This window comes from Oncorhynchus gorbuscha, linkage group LG02, assembly GCF_021184085.1.
Source record: "Oncorhynchus gorbuscha isolate QuinsamMale2020 ecotype Even-year linkage group LG02, OgorEven_v1.0, whole genome shotgun sequence".
Taxonomy (NCBI): Eukaryota; Metazoa; Chordata; class Actinopteri; order Salmoniformes; family Salmonidae; genus Oncorhynchus; species Oncorhynchus gorbuscha.
In genome coordinates, this window is record NC_060174.1 from 104,416,542 (window position 1) to 104,437,277 (window position 20,736).

General features: G+C 44.6%; 1 protein-coding gene across 5 annotated transcripts in view; it reads right to left on the bottom strand.

Annotated features, from left to right (window-relative positions):
• Window positions 1-20,736, bottom strand: part of LOC124014605 (P2X purinoceptor 1-like) — a 98,606-nt gene that overhangs the window by 56,838 nt on the left and 21,032 nt on the right. For 4 of the 5 annotated variants that reach the window (XM_046329799.1, XM_046329819.1, XM_046329808.1 and 1 more), the window contains exon 2: window positions 1,492-1,636. In XM_046329799.1, coding sequence (XP_046185755.1) covers window positions 1,492-1,636 — 145 coding nt within the window. Of the gene's footprint in view, window positions 1-1,491; window positions 1,637-6,814; window positions 6,905-7,149; window positions 7,302-20,736 lie in introns of those variants that run through there. The other variant, XM_046329828.1, reaches the window with a different exon arrangement.

The following is a 20,736-nucleotide window of genomic DNA, read 5'->3' on the forward strand; positions in this document are numbered from 1 at the left end:
ACACTACTACTAAAATACTACTATTACAATACGTCAACACTACTACTAAAATACTACTATTACAATACGTCAACACTACTACTAAAATACTACTATTACAATACGTCAACACTACTACTAAAATACTACTATTACAATACGTCAACACTACTACTACACTACTATTACAATACGTCAACACTACTACTAAAATACTACTATTACAATACGTCAACACTACTACTAAAATACTACTACACTACTATTACAATACTATTACCTTACTACACTACTATTATCTTACTACACCACTAGTACAATACTACTACACTACTATTACCTTACTACACTACTACACTACTACTACACTACTATTACAATACTATTACAATACCATTACCTTACGACACTACTACACTATGATTCCAATACTACTACACTACTACTACACTGCTATTACCTTACAACACTACTACACTACTATTCCAATACTACTACACTACTATTACCTTACTGCACTACTACTACCTTACTACACTACTACTACTACAATACCACTAAACTACAACACTACTACCATGCTACTATTACCTTATTATTACACTATTTCAATACTATTACACTTCTACCACATACCTTTTACCTTACTAAACTACTACACTACTATTACATTACTACACTACTATTACAATACTACTACATTACTATTACAATACTATTACATTACTACACTACTATTACAATACTACTACATTACTATTACAATACTATTACATTACTACACTACTATTACAATACTACAACATTACTACACTACTATTACAATACTACTACATTACCATTACAATACTATTACATTACTACACTACTATTACAATACTACTACATTACTACACTACTATTATTACACCTTACTACAATACTACCACACTACTATTACAATACTACTACATTACCATTACAATACTATTACCTTACGACACCACTACACTACTGTTACACTACTATTACATTACTACACTACTATTATTACACCTTACTACAATACTACCACACTACTATTACATTACTACACTACTATTACACCACTATTACCGTATTACACTGCTACTACACTACTACACTAATATTACAATACTATTACACTACTACTACATTACGCTACTATTACCTTTCTACACTACTACCACACTACTACTACAATACTACACTACTACTACGATGCTATTAACTTATCACACTATTACCACACTACTATTACCTTACTACACTACTATTGCCTCACTACACAACTACCACACTACACTACTATTACACTACTACCACACTACTATTACATGACTACCACACTACTATTACACTACTACTACAGAACACTGGTAGATGTCCTGTGAGACTCAGTTCCTAAAGGTTCTAGATATCTGTGACCTTTCAGGTCACTCATTCATTCAGTAAAATGTCCTTCTTATAACAATAATACCTTAGTAGGTCCACACTCAGCCAATGACCCACCTGTACAGGGAAGACATAGTCAGCCACGTCCCAGATCCTCTCCTCTCCGGTCACATTGGTATATCCCACCCCCTTCATCTTAGTCAAGACGGAACCCACGGCCGTGTCTGACGACTGGTAGCCTTTCTCATAGATGAACACCCACCTGGACAGGACACAGGATACCACCAGTCAATCAAACATTTTCATAAAGCCCCGACAGTTGTTGTTGACAGGAACACGGCCAAGACCCTAAAAAAGGGGGAAGAACAGTGGTAAGGAAATGATCCCTGGAAGGCAGAAACTTTGAGAGGAACCAGACTCATGCTAGTCGTTTCAGCGTCAGAGATACTTTTAGTCATGTAGTCTATCTGGACCCCTGCTTGTCGAACATCTCATTCCTAAATCATGGACATTAATATGGAGTTGGTCCCCCCCCCCTTTGCTGCTGTAACAGCCTCCAGTCTTCTGTTAAGGCTTTCCACTTGTTGTTGGAACATTGCTGCGGGGGCTTGCTTCCATTCAGCCATAAGAGTATTAGGGAGTTCGGGCACTGATGTTGGGCGATTAGGATCGTAGTCGGCATTCCAGTTCATCCCAAAGTTGTTCGATGGGGTTGAGGTCAGGGCTCTGTAAAGACCAGTCAAGTTCTTACACATCAATCTCAATAAACCATTTATGTAAGGACCTCACTTTGTGCACGGGGGCATTGTCATGCTGAAACAGGAAAGGGCCAAACTCTTGCCATGAATCATGTAGAATGACTTTGTATGCTGTAGCGTTAAGATTTCCCTCCACTGGAACTAAGGGGATTAGCCCGAACCATGAAAACCAGCCCCAGACCAATATTCCTCGTCCACCAAACTTTACAGTTGTCACAATGCATTGGGGCAGGTAGCGTTCTCCTGGCATCCACCAAACCCAAATTCGTCTGTCGGACTGCTAAATGGTCAAGTGGGATTCATCACTCCAGAGAACACATTTCCACTGCTCCAGAGTCCAATGGCAGCGAGCTTTACACCACTCCAGCCGACACTTGGCATTGAGCATGGTGATCTTAGGCTTGTGTGCGGCTGCTCAGGCTTGTGTGCGGCTGCTCAGTCATGGAAACCCATTTCATGAAGCTCCCAATGAACAGTTCTTGTGCTGAAACTGCTTCCAGAGACAGTTTGGAACTCGGTAGTGAGTGTTGCAACCGATGACAAGGGATTCGAACCAAGATCTGGAATCAAACCGGGGTCTTGTAGTGACACCTGTAGCACTGAGATGCACTGCCTTAGACCACTGAACCAGGGTCTGTAGTGACACCTGTAGCACTGAGATGCACTGCCTTAGACCACTGAACCAGGGTCTGTAGTGACACCTGTAGCACTGAGATGCACTGCCTTAGACCACTGAACCAGGGTCTGTAGTGACACCTGTAGCACTGAGATGCACTGCCTTAGACCACTGAACCAGGGTCTGTAGTGACACCTGTAGCACTGAGATGCACTGCCTTAGACCACTGAACCAGGGTCTGTAGTGACACCTGTAGCACTGAGATGCACTGCCTTAGACCACTGAACCAGGGTCTGTAGTGACACCTGTAGCACTGAGATGCACTGCCTTAGACCACTGAACCAGGGTCTGTAGTGACACCTGTAGCACTGAGATGCACTGCCTTAGACCGCTGCGTCATTCGGGAGCCCAGAATTATTCAATTAGATCATTTAAATTGCAGAATAATCCAAATTGAACTACATGGTGATCTTGAAAACCAATATGAGAATAATACTGGTATGGAAATTATGGCACTTCTGTTTCCTCAGTATCATGAAGTTAATTCATATCATTACAGGTCTAATAGCACAGCTCACTGCCCTAGCGCTGATAATAAAAAAAACTGAACTTCAATTAGGTTGTCTTGGGGTCACTAAAACCTGACAAAACAAATGTACTCCATATTGTTCATATGTCAATTTCACAAACAGATCCTCAATGCCAATACAATACTTATAAAATCAAAATAATGATTGTCAAACCTTTCGTACCATATCAGAGAAATTATTATGAAGTTTGGTGGAATAATAGCATAAATATTCACATTCCATTGTTTAAATGTAATTACTCTTCCTGCTTTACGTCACCTACTGTGAGGTCAGAGCAGGTGAGCTACTTGTCACGCCTTGGTCATTGTATTTTGTGTTTTTGGTATATGTTTGGGTAGGCCAGGGTGTGACATGGGTTTATATGTTGTGTTTCTTATTGGGGTTTGTATTAATTGGGATTGTGTATGATTAGGGGTGTGTCTAGTTAGGCTTGGCTGCCTGAGGCGATTCTCAATTAGAGTCAGGTGCTTATCGTTGTCTCTGATTGGGAACCGTATTTAGGTAGCCTGAGTTCGCTTTGTATTTTGTGGGTGTTTGTACCTGTCTCTGTGTAGTAGTCACCAGATAGGCTGTAATTAGTTTCACGTTTCGTTTGTTGTTTTCGTATTTCAGTTATTTCATGTACCGGTTTCATTCATTAAAGTCATGAGTAACCTACACGCTGCATTTCGGTCTGACTCTCTTCTTACACGACGTGGGAAGAAATCGACAGGTGGGCGGCCGAACCAGAGAGAGTGCAGGCGCCCGCCTGGGATTCGCTTCAGCAGTGCGAAGAGGGCTACAGGCGAATCGAGTCAAAGAAAAAGACACGGCGGCTAAAACGGAGAGGCACTGGTATGAGGAGGCAGCACGGCGATGCGGTTGGAAGCCGGAAAAGCAGCCCAAAAAAATTATTGGGGGGGGCTAGAACGGAGAATAGTTATGCCAGGTAGGAGACCTGCGCATACTCCCTGTGCTCACCGTTGGGCTAGAGAGACCGGGCAGGCACCGTGTTATGCTATGGAGCGCACGGTGTTTCCAGTGCGGGTGCAGAGCCAGGTGCGGCACATACCAGCCCTTCCTATTGGCCGGGCTAGAGTGGGCATCGAGCCAGGTAAGCTTGGGCAGGCTCGGTGCTCAAGAGCTCCAGTGCGCCTGCACGGTCCGGTCTATCCAGAGCCACCTCTACACACCAGTCCTCCGGTAGCAGCTCCCCGCACCAGGCTTCCTGTGCGTGTCCTCGATCCAGTACCACCAGTTCCAGCACCACGCATCAGGCCTCCAGTGCGCCTCGCCTGTTCAGCGCAGCCAGCGCTTTTCTCCTCTCCTGCGCTGCCGGAGTCTCCCGCCTGTTTAGCGCAGCCAGAGCCTTTCTCCTCTCCTGCGCTGCCGGAGTCTCCCGTCTGCCAAGCGCCGCCAGTGCCGCTAGTCTGCCCAGTGCTCCCAGTCTGCCCAGTGCTCCCAGTCTGCCCGGCGCCGCCAGTCTGCCCAGTGCTCCCAGTCTGCCCAGTGCTCCCAGTCTGCCCAGTGCTCCCAGTCTGCCCAGTGCTCCCAGTCTGCCCAGTGCCACCAGTCTGCCCAGCGTCGCCAGTCTGCCAGGATCTGCCAGAAGTGCCAGTCTGCCAAGATCCGCCAGAAGTGCCAGTCAGACATGATCTTCTAGATCGGCCAGACAACCTGACTCTTCTAGATCTGCCCGACAACCAGGATTTATCGGAGCCTACTACCTGCCTGAGCTTCATCTCGGTACTGGGCTTCCTCTCAGTACCGGGCTTCCTCTCAGTCCCGGGCTTCCCCTCAGTCCCGGGCTTCCCCTCAGTCCCGTGCTTCCCCTCAGTCCCGGGCTTCCCCTCAGTCCCGGGCTTCCCCTCAGTCCCGGGCTTCCCCTCAGTCCTGAGATGCCCCTCTGTCCTGAGATGCCCCTCTGTCCTGAGATGCCCCTCTGTTCTGAGATGCCTTCTCTGCTGACCATGGCCTAATAGTCCTCACCCAGATCCCCACATAACTGAGATGCCCCTCTGTCCCGAGCTGCCCCTCTGTCCCGAGCTGCCCCTCTGTCACGAGCTGCTCCTCAGTTATATGGGGATCTGGGTGAGGACTATTAGGCCATGGTCGGCAGAGAAGGTGGATTATCCCAGGACGCGAAGGGGAGGAAATAGGACATTTATGGAGTGGGGTCCACGTCCCGAGCCAGAACCGCCACCATGGACAGACGCCCACCCGGACCCTCCCTATGCTCTTGAGGTGCGTCCGGGAGTCCGCACCTTAGGGAAGGGGGGGTTCTGTCACGCCTTGGTCATTGTATTTTGTGTTTTTGGTATATGTTTGGGTAGGCCAGGGTGTGACATGGGTTTATATGTTGTGTTTCGTATTGGGGTTTGTATTAATTGGGATTGTGTATGATTAGGGGTGTGTCTAGTTAGGCTTGGCTGCCTGAGGCGATTCTCAATTAGAGTCAGGTGCTTATCGTTGTCTCTGATTGGGAACCGTATTTAGGTAGCCTGAGTTTGCTTTGTATTTTGTGGGTGTTTGTACCTGTCTCTGTGTAGTAGTCACCAGATAGGCTGTAATTAGTTTCACGTTTCGTTTGTTGTTTTCGTATTTCAGTTATTTCATGTACCGTTTTCATTCATTAAAGTCATGAGTAACCTACATGCTGCATTTCGGTCTGACTCTCTTCTTACAACAGACTAACGTCGTTACACTACTACATAACCCCAATATTTAAATTGGAAACACAAAGTACAAACAAAACAGAGCAAATTATAACATTTCAGTTTTCTATACTAGTCAAAGTGCGTTACAAATGCTTATAACAAAGACATCATTACAGACTTGAAACCCAGCTGTGTTGATATCACGGTTTCCAATAGATCAAGTAACTGTGTAGGGTCTCGGGGGGGGCTACTAAAAGTTAGAACATCAGCATTAGCAGACAACCCTCAGAGGCAAGGCAAAACACATTCATCCTTAAAAGGTTCATTTACTGAAAAACAAATCTTAACATTTGAATTGTTAATATACAAAAAAATTTACTTCAATATTATTAAAGTTAACAGACAAGTGTTTAACCATACTAAATAAGAGTAGATGCTGTTGTAATCAAACAGACAGGGAAGTACAACAGTCATTTTCTCTTTCTGAAGAAGTTACTGGATGGTTGTGACATCGTGTTTCAGATTGTTGATTTAGATTGCACTGGTTTCTTTGTATATTTCTTCAGAAAGAGGAAACAGACAATTGAATATCTTCAAAGTGTGACTAATCTGAATGTGAAAATTTTAATTAAGCCTGAGAATTACAAAGCTAGAGATAAACATAACCTAGATCCAGATGAACTGAACATGTCTCCTAAGTGCTAACTTAAAGAGGGGGGGGGTTCACAATCATACACCGTGTAAAAACACACGGTCCCCATTCTCACCCTATTCACATTGAGGCCTTTAATATTTAGTATGGCAACACTGTAGATAATCCCTGAACTAAAGTACATTTACCTGGTCTACATAGTGGCTATTAGTAGCAGCTGTGGCACCTCCTGTACCATTTCTTCAGTAGATTTTCAGACTGGCCTTTTAGTGGACTCACTATAGCCATGAAGAGAACAAGTGGGGAAGAAATTGGTCAAATATGAGGACTAGTTTTTACCACAGAACTCTGTTAGATAAAAACGATAAACAAAATAACTCAAATATACCCTCTCTGAAACTTGAAAGATGATCACATAAACATTCATCATCCATTCAGAGTTCTTTCAAGTATATGTTTAAACTTCTGTGACAATAAATACTGATTAATGCCAGTATGAATTTGAATTTAAACAGCCACAAACCAATGGCCAAGTATTTCTCCCGTCCAGATTCAAATGTCATTCATTTATGTAGTACAGTGTAGAGCTCCAAGACCAGAACAGTGTAGAGCTCCAATACCAGAACAGTGTAGAGCTCCAATACCAGAACAGTGTAGAGTTCCAAGACCAGAACAGTGTAGAGCTCCAAGACCAGAACAGTGTAGAGCTCCAAGACCAGAACAGTGTAGAGCTCCAAGACCAGAACAGTGTAGAGCTCCAAGACCAGAACAGTGTAGAGCTCCAAGACCAGAACAGTGTAGAGCTCCAATACCAGAACAGTGTAGAGCTCCAATACCAGAACAGTGTAGAGCTCCAATACCAGAACAGTGTAGAGCTCCAATACCAGAACAGTGTAGAGTTCCAATACCAGAACAGTGTAGAGCTCCAATACCAGAACAGTATAGAGTTCCAATACAGTATAGATTTCCAAGACCAGAACAGTGTAGAGCTCCAATACCAGAACAGTGTAGAGCTCCAATACCAGAACAGTGTAGAGTTCCAAGACCAGAACAGTGTAGAGTTCCAATACCAGAACAGTGTAGAGTTCCAATACAGTATAGAGTTCCAATACAGTATAGAGTTCCAATACAGTATAGAGCTCCAATACCAGAACAGTATAGAGTTCCAATACAGTATAGAGTTCCAATACAGTATAGAGCTCCAATACCAGAACAGTGTAGAGTTCCAATACAGTGTAGAGTTCCAAGACCAGAACAGTGTAGAGTTCCAATACCAGAACAGTGTAGAGTTCCAATACAGTGTAGAGTTCCAAGACCAGAACAGTGTAGAGTTCCAATACCAGAACAGTATAGAGTTCCAATACAGTATAGAGCTCCAATACCAGAACAGTGTAGAGTTCCAATACAGTGTAGAGTTCCAAGAACAGAACAGTGTAGAGTTCCAATACCAGAACAGTGTAGAGTTCCAATACAGTGCAGAGTTCCAAGACCAGAACAGTGTAGAGTTCCAAGACCAGAACAGTGTAGAGCTCCAATACCAGAACAGTGTAGAGTTCCAATACAGTGCAGAGTTCCAATACAGTGTAGAGTTCCAAGACCAGAACAGTGTAGAGTTCCAATACAGTGCAGAGTTCCAATACAGTGCAGAGTTCCAATACAGTGTAGAGTTCCAATACCAGAACAGTGTAGAGTTCCAATACAGTGCAGAGTTCCAATACAGTGTAGAGTTCCAAGACCAGAACAGTGTAGAGCTCCAAGACCAGAACAGTGTAGAGCTCCAAGACCAGAACAGTGTAGAGCTCCAATACCAGAACAGTGTAGAGCTCCAATACCAGAACAGTGTAGAGCTCCAATACCAGAACAGTGTAGAGCTCCAATACCAGAACAGTGTAGAGTTCCAATACCAGAACAGTGTAGAGCTCCAATACCAGAACAGTGTAGAGCTCCAATACCAGAACAGTATAGAGTTCCAATACAGTATAGATTTCCAAGACCAGAACAGTGTAGAGCTCCAATACCAGAACAGTGTAGAGCTCCAATACCAGAACAGTGTAGAGTTCCAAGACCAGAACAGTGTAGAGTTCCAATACCAGAACAGTGTAGAGTTCCAATACAGTATAGAGTTCCAATACAGTATAGAGTTCCAATACAGTATAGAGCTCCAATACCAGAACAGTATAGAGTTCCAATACAGTATAGAGTTCCAATACAGTATAGAGCTCCAATACCAGAACAGTGTAGAGTTCCAATACAGTGTAGAGTTCCAAGACCAGAACAGTGTAGAGTTCCAATACCAGAACAGTGTAGAGTTCCAATACAGTGTAGAGTTCCAAGACCAGAACAGTGTAGAGTTCCAATACCAGAACAGTATAGAGTTCCAATACAGTATAGAGCTCCAATACCAGAACAGTGTAGAGTTCCAATACAGTGTAGAGTTCCAAGACCAGAACAGTGTAGAGTTCCAATACCAGAACAGTGTAGAGTTCCAATACAGTGCAGAGTTCCAAGACCAGAACAGTGTAGAGTTCCAAGACCAGAACAGTGTAGAGCTCCAATACCAGAACAGTGTAGAGTTCCAATACAGTGCAGAGTTCCAATACAGTGTAGAGTTCCAAGACCAGAACAGTGTAGAGTTCCAATACAGTGCAGAGTTCCAATACAGTGCAGAGTTCCAATACAGTGTAGAGTTCCAATACCAGAACAGTGTAGAGTTCCAATACAGTGCAGAGTTCCAATACAGTGTAGAGTTCCAAGACCAGAACAGTGTAGAGTTCCAAGACCAGAACAGTGTAGAGTTCCAACACCAGAACAGTGTAGAGCTCCAAGACCAGAACAGTGTAGAGTTCCAATACCAGAACAGTGTAGAGCTCCAAGACCAGAACAGTGTAGAGTTCCAAGACCAGAACAGTGTAGAGCTCCAATACCAGAACAGTGTAGAGCTCCAATACCAGAACAGTGTAGAGCTCCAAGACCAGAACAGTGTAGAGTTCCAAGACCAGAACAGTGTAGAGCTCCTGTCACGAACCGGCTCAAAGCCCGTAACAAAGGGAGACAACGTGGAGATAAGGAGTAGCAAAATATGTATTTATTAACTAAAGCAACTAAGTATAATATACAATGGTGTGTGTAATCAGTAATCAGTAGTGTAAGTGAGTGTTTTGCATGCATGAATGTGATAATGCAGGGTGATGAAAGGTGCCAAAGCAAGCAAACAAACAAACGGCCACCAAGAACCACAACACAATCTACGAAAGGGTGTCTGCATGGAGAGAGTCTCCTCCATGAATGGGGAAGTGGTGTATTTATCCTGGGAGACACCGGGCCCAGGTGTTTCCCATGTAGCTGACGACCCTCCCAACTCCGCCCACCAGCATCCTAATAAGGAAATAACAGAGGGAATACGGCAGACAGAGTGGGAGGGTCGTCACACTCCAAGACCAGAACAGTGTAGAGCCCCAATACCAGAACAGTGTAGAGTTCCAATACCAGAACAGTGTAGAGTTCCAAGACCAGAACAGTGTAGAGTTCCAAGACCAGAACAGTGTAGAGTTCCAAGACCAGAACAGTGTAGAGTTCCAAGACCAGAACAGTGTAGAGTTCCAATACCAGAACAGTGTAGAGCTCTAAGACCAGAACAGTGTAGAGTTTCAAGACCAGAACAGTGTAGAGCTCCAAGACCAGAACAGTGTAGAGTTCCAATACCAGAACAGTGTAGAGCTCCAATACCAGAAGAGTGTAGAGCTCCAATAACAGAACAGTGTAGTGTTCCAAGACCAGAACAGTGTAGAGTTCCAAGACCAGAACAGTGTAGAGCTCCAATACCAGAACAGTGTAGAGCTCCAATACCAGAACAGTGTAGAGCTCCAAGACCAGAACAGTGTAGAGTTCCAAGACCAGAACAGTCTAGAGCTTCAAGACCAGAACAGTGTTGAGTTCCAAGACCAGAACAGTGTAGAGCTCCAATACCAGAACAGTATAGAGTTCCAATACAGTATAGAGTTCCAAGACCAGAACAGTGTAGAGCTCCAATACCAGAACAGTGTAGAGTTCCAATACAGTGTAGAGTTCGAAGACCAGAACGGTGTAGAGTTCCAAGACCAGAACAGTGTAGAGTTCCAATTCCAGAAGAGTGTAGAGCTCCAATACCAGAACAGTATAGAGTTCCAATACAGTATAGAGTTCCTAGACCAGAACAGTGTAGAGCTCCAATACCAGAACAGTGTAGAGCTCCAATACCAGAACAGTGTAGAGTTCCAATACCAGAACAGTGTAGAGTTCCAAGACCAGAACAGTGTAGAGCTACAATACCAGAACAGTGTAGAGCTCCAAGACCAGAACAGTGTAGAGCTCCAAGACCAGAACAGTGTAGAGCTCCAATACCAGAACAGTGTAGAGTTCCAAGACCAGAACAGTGTAGAGCTCCAAGACCAGAACAGTGTAGAGTTCCAAGACCAGAACAGTGTAGAGCTCCAATACCAGAACAGTGTAGAGCTCCAATACCAGAACAGTGTAGAGTTCCAATACCAGAACAGTGTAGAGTTCCAATACCAGAACAGTGTAGAGCTCCAATACCAGAACAGTGTAGAGTTCCAATACAGTGTAGAGTTCCAAGACCAGAACAGTGTAGAGTTCCAAGACCAGAACAGTGTAGAGCTCCAATACCAGAACAGTGTAGAGCTCCAATACCAGAACAGTGTAGAGTTCCAATACCAGAACAGTGTAGAGTTCCAATACCAGAACAGTGTAGAGCTCCAATACCAGAACAGTATAGAGTTCCAATAAATTATAGAGCTCCAATACCAGAACAGTGTAGAGTTCCAATACAGTGTAGAGTTCCAAGACCAGAACAGTGTAGAGTTCCAATACCAGAACAGTGTAGAGTTCCAATACAGTGTAGAGTTCCAAGACCAGAACAGTGTAGAGTTCCAAGACCAGAACAGTGTAGAGCTCCAATACCAGAACAGTATAGAGTTCCAAGACCAGAACAGTGTAGAGCTCCAAGACCAGAACAGTGTAGAGCTCCAAGACCAGAACAGTGTAGAGCTCCAATACCAGAACAGTATAGAGTTCCAAGACCAGAACAGTGTAGAGCTCCAAGACCAGAACAGTATGGAGTTCCAATACAGTATAGAGTTCCAAGACCAGAACAGTGTAGAGTTCCAATACCAGAACAGTGTAGAGTTCCAATACCAGAACAGTGTAGATTTCCAATACAGTGTAGAGTTCCAAGACCAGAACAGTGTAGAGTTCCAAGACAAGAACAGTGTAGAGCTCCAATACCAGAAGAGTATAGAGTTCCAATACAGTATAGAGTTCCAAGACCAGGACAGTGTAGAGCTCCAATACCAGAACAGTGTAGAGTTCCAAGACCAGAACAGTGTAGAGCTCCAATACCAGAACAGTGTAGAGTTCCAATACAGTGTAGAGTTCCAAGACCAGAACCGTGTAGAGCTCCAATACCAGAACAGTGTAGAGCTCCAATACCAGAACAGTATAGAGTTCCAAGACCAGAACAGTGTAGAGCTCCAATACCAGAACAGTGTAGAGTTCCAAGACCAGAACAGTGTAGACCTCCAATACCAGAACAGTGTAGAGCTCCAATACCAGAACAGTGTAGAGTTCCAAGACCAAAACAGTGTAGAGTTCCAAGACCAGAACAGTGTAGAGCTCCAATACCAGAACAGTGTAGAGCTCCAATACCAGAACAGTGTAGAGTTCCAATAACAGAACAGTGTAGAGTTCCAATACCAGAACAGTGTAGAGTTCCAATACCAGAACAGTGTAGAGCTCCAATACCAGAACAGTGTAGAGTTCCAATACAGTGTAGAGTTCCAAGACCAGAACAGTGTAGAGTTCCAAGACCAGAACAGTGTAGAGCTCCAATACCAGAACAGTGTAGAGCTCCAATACCAGAACAGTGTAGAGTTCCAATACCAGAACAGTGTAGAGTTCCAATACCAGAACAGTGTAGAGCTCCAATACCAGAACAGTATAGAGTTCCAATAAATTATAGAGCTCCAATACCAGAACAGTGTAGAGTTCCAATACAGTGTAGAGTTCCAAGACCAGAACAGTGTAGAGTTCCAATACCAGAACAGTGTAGAGTTCCAATACAGTGTAGAGTTCCAAGACCAGAACAGTGTAGAGTTCCAAGACCAGAACAGTGTAGAGCTCCAATACCAGAACAGTATAGAGTTCCAAGACCAGAACAGTGTAGAGCTCCAAGACCAGAACAGTGTAGAGCTCCAAGACCAGAACAGTGTAGAGCTCCAATACCAGAACAGTATAGAGTTCCAAGACCAGAACAGTGTAGAGCTCCAAGACCAGAACAGTATGGAGTTCCAATACAGTATAGAGTTCCAAGACCAGAACAGTGTAGAGTTCCAATACCAGAACAGTGTAGAGTTCCAATACCAGAACAGTGTAGATTTCCAATACAGTGTAGAGTTCCAAGACCAGAACAGTGTAGAGTTCCAAGACAAGAACAGTGTAGAGCTCCAATACCAGAAGAGTATAGAGTTCCAATACAGTATAGAGTTCCAAGACCAGGACAGTGTAGAGCTCCAATACCAGAACAGTGTAGAGTTCCAAGACCAGAACAGTGTAGAGCTCCAATACCAGAACAGTGTAGAGTTCCAATACAGTGTAGAGTTCCAAGACCAGAACCGTGTAGAGCTCCAATACCAGAACAGTGTAGAGCTCCAATACCAGAACAGTATAGAGTTCCAAGACCAGAACAGTGTAGAGCTATAATACCAGAACAGTGTAGAGTTCCAAGACCAGAACAGTGTAGACCTCCAATACCAGAACAGTGTAGAGCTCCAATACCAGAACAGTGTAGAGTTCCAAGACCAAAACAGTGTAGAGTTCCAAGACCAGAACAGTGTAGAGCTCCAATACCAGAACAGTGTAGAGCTCCAATACCAGAACAGTGTAGAGCTCCAATACCAGAACAGTGTAGAGTTCCAATAACAGAACAGTGTAGAGTTCCAATACCAGAACAGTGTAGAGCTCCAATGCCAGAAGAGTATAGAGTTCCAATACAGTAGAGTTCCAAGACCAGGACAGTGTAGAGCTCCAATACCAGAACAGTATAGAGTTCCAAGACCAGAACAGTGTAGAGCTCCAATACCAGAACAGTGTAGAGCTCCAAGACCAGAACAGTGTAGAGTTCCAAGACCAGAACAGTGTAGAGCTCCAAGACCAGAACAGTGTAGAGTTCCAACACCAGAACAGTGTAGAGCTCCAAGACCAGAACAGTGTAGAGTTCCAAGACCAGAACAGTGTAGAGTTCCAAGACCAGAACAGTGTAGAGCTCCTGTCACGAACCGGCTCAAAGCTCGTAACAAAGGGAGACAACGTGGAGATAAGGAGTAGCAAAATATGTATTTATAAACTAAAGCAACTAAGTATAATATACAATGGTGTGTGTAATCAGTAATCAGTAGTGTAAGTGAGTGTTTTGCATGCATGAATGTGATAATGCAGGGTGATGAAAGGTGCCAAAGCAAGCAAACAAACAAACGGCCACCAAGAACCACAACACAATCTACAAAGGGTGTCTGCATGGAGAGAGTCTCCTCCATGAATGGGGAAGTGGTGTATTTATCCTGGGAGACACCGGGCCCAGGTGTTTCCCATGTAGCTGACGACCCTCCCAACTCCGCCCACCAGCATCCTAATAAGGAAATAACAGAGAGAATACGGCAGACAGAGTGGGAGGGTCGTCACACTCCAAGACCAGAACAGTGTAGAGCCCCAATACCAGAACAGTGTAGAGTTCCAATACCAGAACAGTGTAGAGTTCCAAGACCAGAACAGTGTAGAGTTCCAAGACCAGAACAGTGTAGAGTTCCAAGACCAGAACAGTGTAGAGCTCCAATACCAGAACAGTGTAGAGTTCCAATTCCAGAACAGTGTAGAGCTCCAATACCAGAAGAGTGTAGAGCTCCAATAACAGAACAGTGTAGTGTTCCAAGACCAGAACAGTGTAGAGTTCCAAGACCAGAACAGTGTAGAGCTCCAAGACCAGAACAGTGTAGAGTTCCAATTCCAGAACAGTGTAGAGCTCCAATACCAGAAGAGTGTAGAGCTCCAATAACAGAACAGTGTAGTGTTCCAAGACCAGAACAGTGTAGAGTTCCAAGACCAGAACAGTGTAGAGCTCCAATACCAGAACAGTGTAGAGCTCCAATACCAGAACAGTGTAGAGCTCCAAGACCAGAACAGTGTAGAGTTCCAAGACCAGAACAGTCTAGAGCTCCAAGACCAGAACAGTGTTGAGTTCCAAGACCAGAACAGTGTAGAGCTCCAATACCAGAACAGTATAGAGTTCCAATACAGTATAGAGTTCCAAGACCAGAACAGTGTAGAGCTCCAATACCAGAACAGTGTAGAGTTCCAATACAGTGTAGAGTTCGAAGAGCAGAACGGTGTAGAGTTCCAAGACCAGAACAGTGTAGAGTTCCAATACCAGAAGAGTGTAGAGCTCCAATACCAGAACAGTATAGAGTTCCAATACAGTATAGAGTTCCTAGACCAGAACAGTGTAGAGCTCCAATTCCAGAACAGTGTAGAGTTCCAATACCAGAACAGTGTAGAGTTCCAAGACCAGAACAGTGTAGAGCTACAATACCAGAACAGTGTAGAGCTCCAAGACCAGAACAGTGTAGAGCTCCATGACCAGAACAGTGTAGAGCTCCAATACCAGAACAGTGTAGAGTACCAAGACCAGAACAGTGTAGAGCTCCAAGACCAGAACAGTGTAGAGCTCCAAGACCAGAACAGTGTAGAGCTCCAATACCAGAACAGTGTAGAGCTCCAATACCAGAACAGTGTAGAGTTCCAATACCAGAACAGTGTAGAGTTCCAATACCAGAACAGTGTAGAGTTCCAATACAGTGTAGAGTTCCAAGACCAGAACCGTGTAGAGCTCCAATACCAGAACAGTGTAGAGCTCCAATACCAGAACAGTGTAGAGTTCCAAGACCAGAACAGTGTAGAGCTCCAATTCCAGAACAGTGTAGAGTTCCAAGACCAGAACAGTGTAGACCTCCAATACCAGAACAGTGTAGAGCTCCAATACCAGAACAGTGTAGAGTTCCAAGACCAAAACAGTGTAGAGTTCCAAGACCAGAACAGTGTAGAGCTCCAATACCAGAACAGTGTAGAGCTCCAATACCAGAACAGTGTAGAGCTCCAATACCAGAACAGTGTAGAGTTCCAATAACAGAACAGTGTAGAGTTCCAATACCAGAACAGTGTAGAGCTCCAATGCCAGAAGAGTATAGAGTTCCAATACAGTAGAGTTCCAAGACCAGGACAGTGTAGAGCTCCAATACCAGAACAGTATAGAGTTCCAAGACCAGAACAGTGTAGAGCTCCAATACCAGAACAGTGTAGAGCTCCAAGACCAGAACAGTGTAGAGTTCCAAGACCAGAACAGTGTAGAGCTCCAAGACCAGAACAGTGTAGAGTTCCAACACCAGAACAGTGTAGAGCTCCAAGACCAGAACAGTGTAGAGTTCCAATACCAGAACAGTGTAGAGCTCCAAGACCAGAACAGTGTAGAGTTCCAAGACCAGAACAGTGTAGAGCTCCAATACCAGAACAGTGTAGAGCTCCAATACCAGAACAGTGTAGAGCTCCAAGACCAGAACAGTGTAGAGTTCCAAGACCAGAACAGTGTAGAGCTCCTGTCACGAACCGGCTCAAAGCTCGTAACAAAGGGAGACAACGTGGAGATAAGGAGTAGCAAAATATGTATTTATAAACTAAAGCAACTAAGTATAATATACAATGGTGTGTGTAATCAGTAATCAGTAGTGTAAGTGAGTGTTTTGCATGCATGAATGTGATAATGCAGGGTGATGAAAGGTGCCAAAGCAAGCAAACAAACAAACGGCCACCAAGAACCACAACACAATCTACAAAGGGTGTCTGCATGGAGAGAGTCTCCTCCATGAATGGGGAAGTGGTGTATTTATCCTGGGAGACACCGGGCCCAGGTGTTTCCCATGTAGCTGACGACCCTCCCAACTCCGCCCACCAGCATCCTAATAAGGAAATAACAGAGAGAATACGGCAGACAGAGTGGGAGGGTCGTCACACTCCAAGACCAGAACAGTGTAGAGCCCCAATACCAGAACAGTGTAGAGTTCCAATACCAGAACAGTGTAGAGTTCCAAGACCAGAACAGTGTAGAGTTCCAAGACCAGAACAGTGTAGAGTTCCAAGACCAGAACAGTGTAGAGTTCCAATACCAGAAGAGTGTAGAGCTCCAATACCAGAACAGTATAGAGTTCCAATACAGTATAGAGTTCCTAGACCAGAACAGTGTAGAGCTCCAATTCCAGAACAGTGTAGAGTTCCAATACCAGAACAGTGTAGAGTTCCAAGACCAGAACAGTGTAGAGCTACAATACCAGAACAGTGTAGAGCTCCAAGACCAGAACAGTGTAGAGCTCCATGACCAGAACAGTGTAGAGCTCCAATACCAGAACAGTGTAGAGTACCAAGACCAGAACAGTGTAGAGCTCCAAGACCAGAACAGTGTAGAGCTCCAAGACCAGAACAGTGTAGAGCTCCAATACCAGAACAGTGTAGAGCTCCAATACCAGAACAGTGTAGAGTTCCAATACCAGAACAGTGTAGAGTTCCAATACCAGAACAGTGTAGAGTTCCAATACAGTGTAGAGTTCCAAGACCAGAACCGTGTAGAGCTCCAATACCAGAACAGTGTAGAGCTCCAATACCAGAACAGTGTAGAGTTCCAAGACCAGAACAGTGTAGAGCTCCAATTCCAGAACAGTGTAGAGTTCCAAGACCAGAACAGTGTAGACCTCCAATACCAGAACAGTGTAGAGCTCCAATACCAGAACAGTGTAGAGTTCCAAGACCAAAACAGTGTAGAGTTCCAAGACCAGAACAGTGTAGAGCTCCAATACCAGAACAGTGTAGAGCTCCAATACCAGAACAGTGTAGAGCTCCAATACCAGAACAGTGTAGAGTTCCAATAACAGAACAGTGTAGAGTTCCAATACCAGAACAGTGTAGAGCTCCAATGCCAGAAGAGTATAGAGTTCCAATACAGTAGAGTTCCAAGACCAGGACAGTGTAGAGCTCCAATACCAGAACAGTATAGAGTTCCAAGACCAGAACAGTGTAGAGCTCCAATACCAGAACAGTGTAGAGCTCCAAGACCAGAACAGTGTAGAGTTCCAAGACCAGAACAGTGTAGAGCTCCAAGACCAGAACAGTGTAGAGTTCCAACACCAGAACAGTGTAGAGCTCCAAGACCAGAACAGTGTAGAGTTCCAATACCAGAACAGTGTAGAGCTCCAAGACCAGAACAGTGTAGAGTTCCAAGACCAGAACAGTGTAGAGCTCCAATACCAGAACAGTGTAGAGCTCCAATACCAGAACAGTGTAGAGCTCCAAGACCAGAACAGTGTAGAGTTCCAAGACCAGAACAGTGTAGAGCTCCTGTCACGAACCGGCTCAAAGCTCGTAACAAAGGGAGACAACGTGGAGATAAGGAGTAGCAAAATATGTATTTATAAACTAAAGCAACTAAGTATAATATACAATGGTGTGTGTAATCAGTAATCAGTAGTGTAAGTGAGTGTTTTGCATGCATGAATGTGATAATGCAGGGTGATGAAAGGTGCCAAAGCAAGCAAACAAACAAACGGCCACCAAGAACCACAACACAATCTACAAAGGGTGTCTGCATGGAGAGAGTCTCCTCCATGAATGGGGAAGTGGTGTATTTATCCTGGGAGACACCGGGCCCAGGTGTTTCCCATGTAGCTGACGACCCTCCCAACTCCGCCCACCAGCATCCTAATAAGGAAATAACAGAGAGAATACGGCAGACAGAGTGGGAGGGTCGTCACACTCCAAGACCAGAACAGTGTAGAGCCCCAATACCAGAACAGTGTAGAGTTCCAATACCAGAACAGTGTAGAGTTCCAAGACCAGAACAGTGTAGAGTTCCAAGACCAGAACAGTGTAGAGTTCCAAGACCAGAACAGTGTAGAGTTCCAATACCAGAACAGTGTAGAGCTCTAAGACCAGAACAGTGTAGAGTTCCAAGACCAGAACAGTGTAGAGCTCCAAGACCAGAACAGTGTAGAGTTCCAATTCCAGAACAGTGTAGAGCTCCAATACCAGAAGAGTGTAGAGCTCCAATAACAGAACAGTGTAGAGTTCCAAGACCAAAACAGTGTAGAGTTCCAAGACCAGAACAGTGTAGAGCTCCAATACCAGAACAGTGTAGAGCTCCAATACCAGAACAGTGTAGAGCTCCAATACCAGAACAGTGTAGAGTTCCAATAACAGAACAGTGTAGAGTTCCAATACCAGAACAGTGTAGAGCTCCAATGCCAGAAGAGTATAGAGTTCCAATACAGTAGAGTTCCAAGACCAGGACAGTGTAGAGCTCCAATACCAGAACAGTATAGAGTTCCAAGACCAGAACAGTGTAGAGCTCCAATACCAGAACAGTGTAGAGCTCCAAGACCAGAACAGTGTAGAGTTCCAAGACCAGAACAGTGTAGAGCTCCAAGACCAGAACAGTGTAGAGTTCCAACACCAGAACAGTGTAGAGCTCCAAGACCAGAACAGTGTAGAGTTCCAAGACCAGAACAGTGTAGAGTTCCAAGACCAGAACAGTGTAGAGCTCCTGTCACGAACCGGCTCAAAGCTCGTAACAAAGGGAGACAACGTGGAGATAAGGAGTAGCAAAATATGTATTTATAAACTAAAGCAACTAAGTATAATATACAATGGTGTGTGTAATCAGTAATCAGTAGTGTAAGTGAGTGTTTTGCATGCATGAATGTGATAATGCAGGGTGATGAAAGGTGCCAAAGCAAGCAAACAAACAAACGGCCACCAAGAACCACAACACAATCTACAAAGGGTGTCTGCATGGAGAGAGTCTCCTCCATGAATGGGGAAGTGGTGTATTTATCCTGGGAGACACCGGGCCCAGGTGTTTCCCATGTAGCTGACGACCCTCCCAACTCCGCCCACCAGCATCCTAATAAGGAAATAACAGAGAGAATACGGCAGACAGAGTGGGAGGGTCGTCACACTCCAAGACCAGAACAGTGTAGAGCCCCAATACCAGAACAGTGTAGAGTTCCAATACCAGAACAGTGTAGAGTTCCAAGACCAGAACAGTGTAGAGTTCCAAGACCAGAACAGTGTAGAGTTCCAAGACCAGAACAGTGTAGAGTTCCAAGACCAGAACAGTGTAGAGTTCCAATACCAGAACAGTGTAGAGCTCTAAGACCAGAACAGTGTAGAGTTCCAAGACCAGAACAGTGTAGAGCTCCAAGACCAGAACAGTGTAGAGTTCCAATTCCAGAACAGTGTAGAGCTCCAATACCAGAAGAGTGTAGAGCTCCAATAACAGAACAGTGTAGTGTTCCAAGACCAGAACAGTGTAGAGTTCCAAGACCAGAACAGTGTAGAGCTCCAATACCAGAACAGTGTAGAGCTCCAATACCAGAACAGTGTAGAGCTCCAAGACCAGAACAGTGTAGAGTTCCAAGACCAGAACAGTCTAGAGCTCCAAGACCAGAACAGTGTTGAGTTCCAAGACCAGAACAGTGTAGAGCTCCAATACCAGAACAGTATAGAGTTCCAATACAGTATAGAGTTCCAAGACCAGAACAGTGTAGAGCTCCAATACCAGAACAGTGTAGAGTTCCAATACAGTGTAGAGTTCAAGAGCAGAACGGTGTAGAGTTCCAAGACCAGAACAGTGTAGAGTTCCAATACCAGAAGAGTGTAGAGCTCCAATACCAGAACAGTATAGAGTTCCAATACAGTATAGAGTTCCTAGACCAGAACAGTGTAGAGCTCCAATACCAGAACAGTGTAGAGTTCCAATACCAGAACAGTGTAGAGTTCCAAGACCAGAACAGTGTAGAGCTACAATACCAGAACAGTGTAGAGCTCCAAGACCAGAACAGTGTAGAGCTCCATGACCAGAACAGTGTAGAGCTCCAATACCAGAACAGTGTAGAGTACCAAGACCAGAACAGTGTAGAGCTCCAAGACCAGAACAGTGTAGAGCTCCAAGACCAGAACAGTGTAG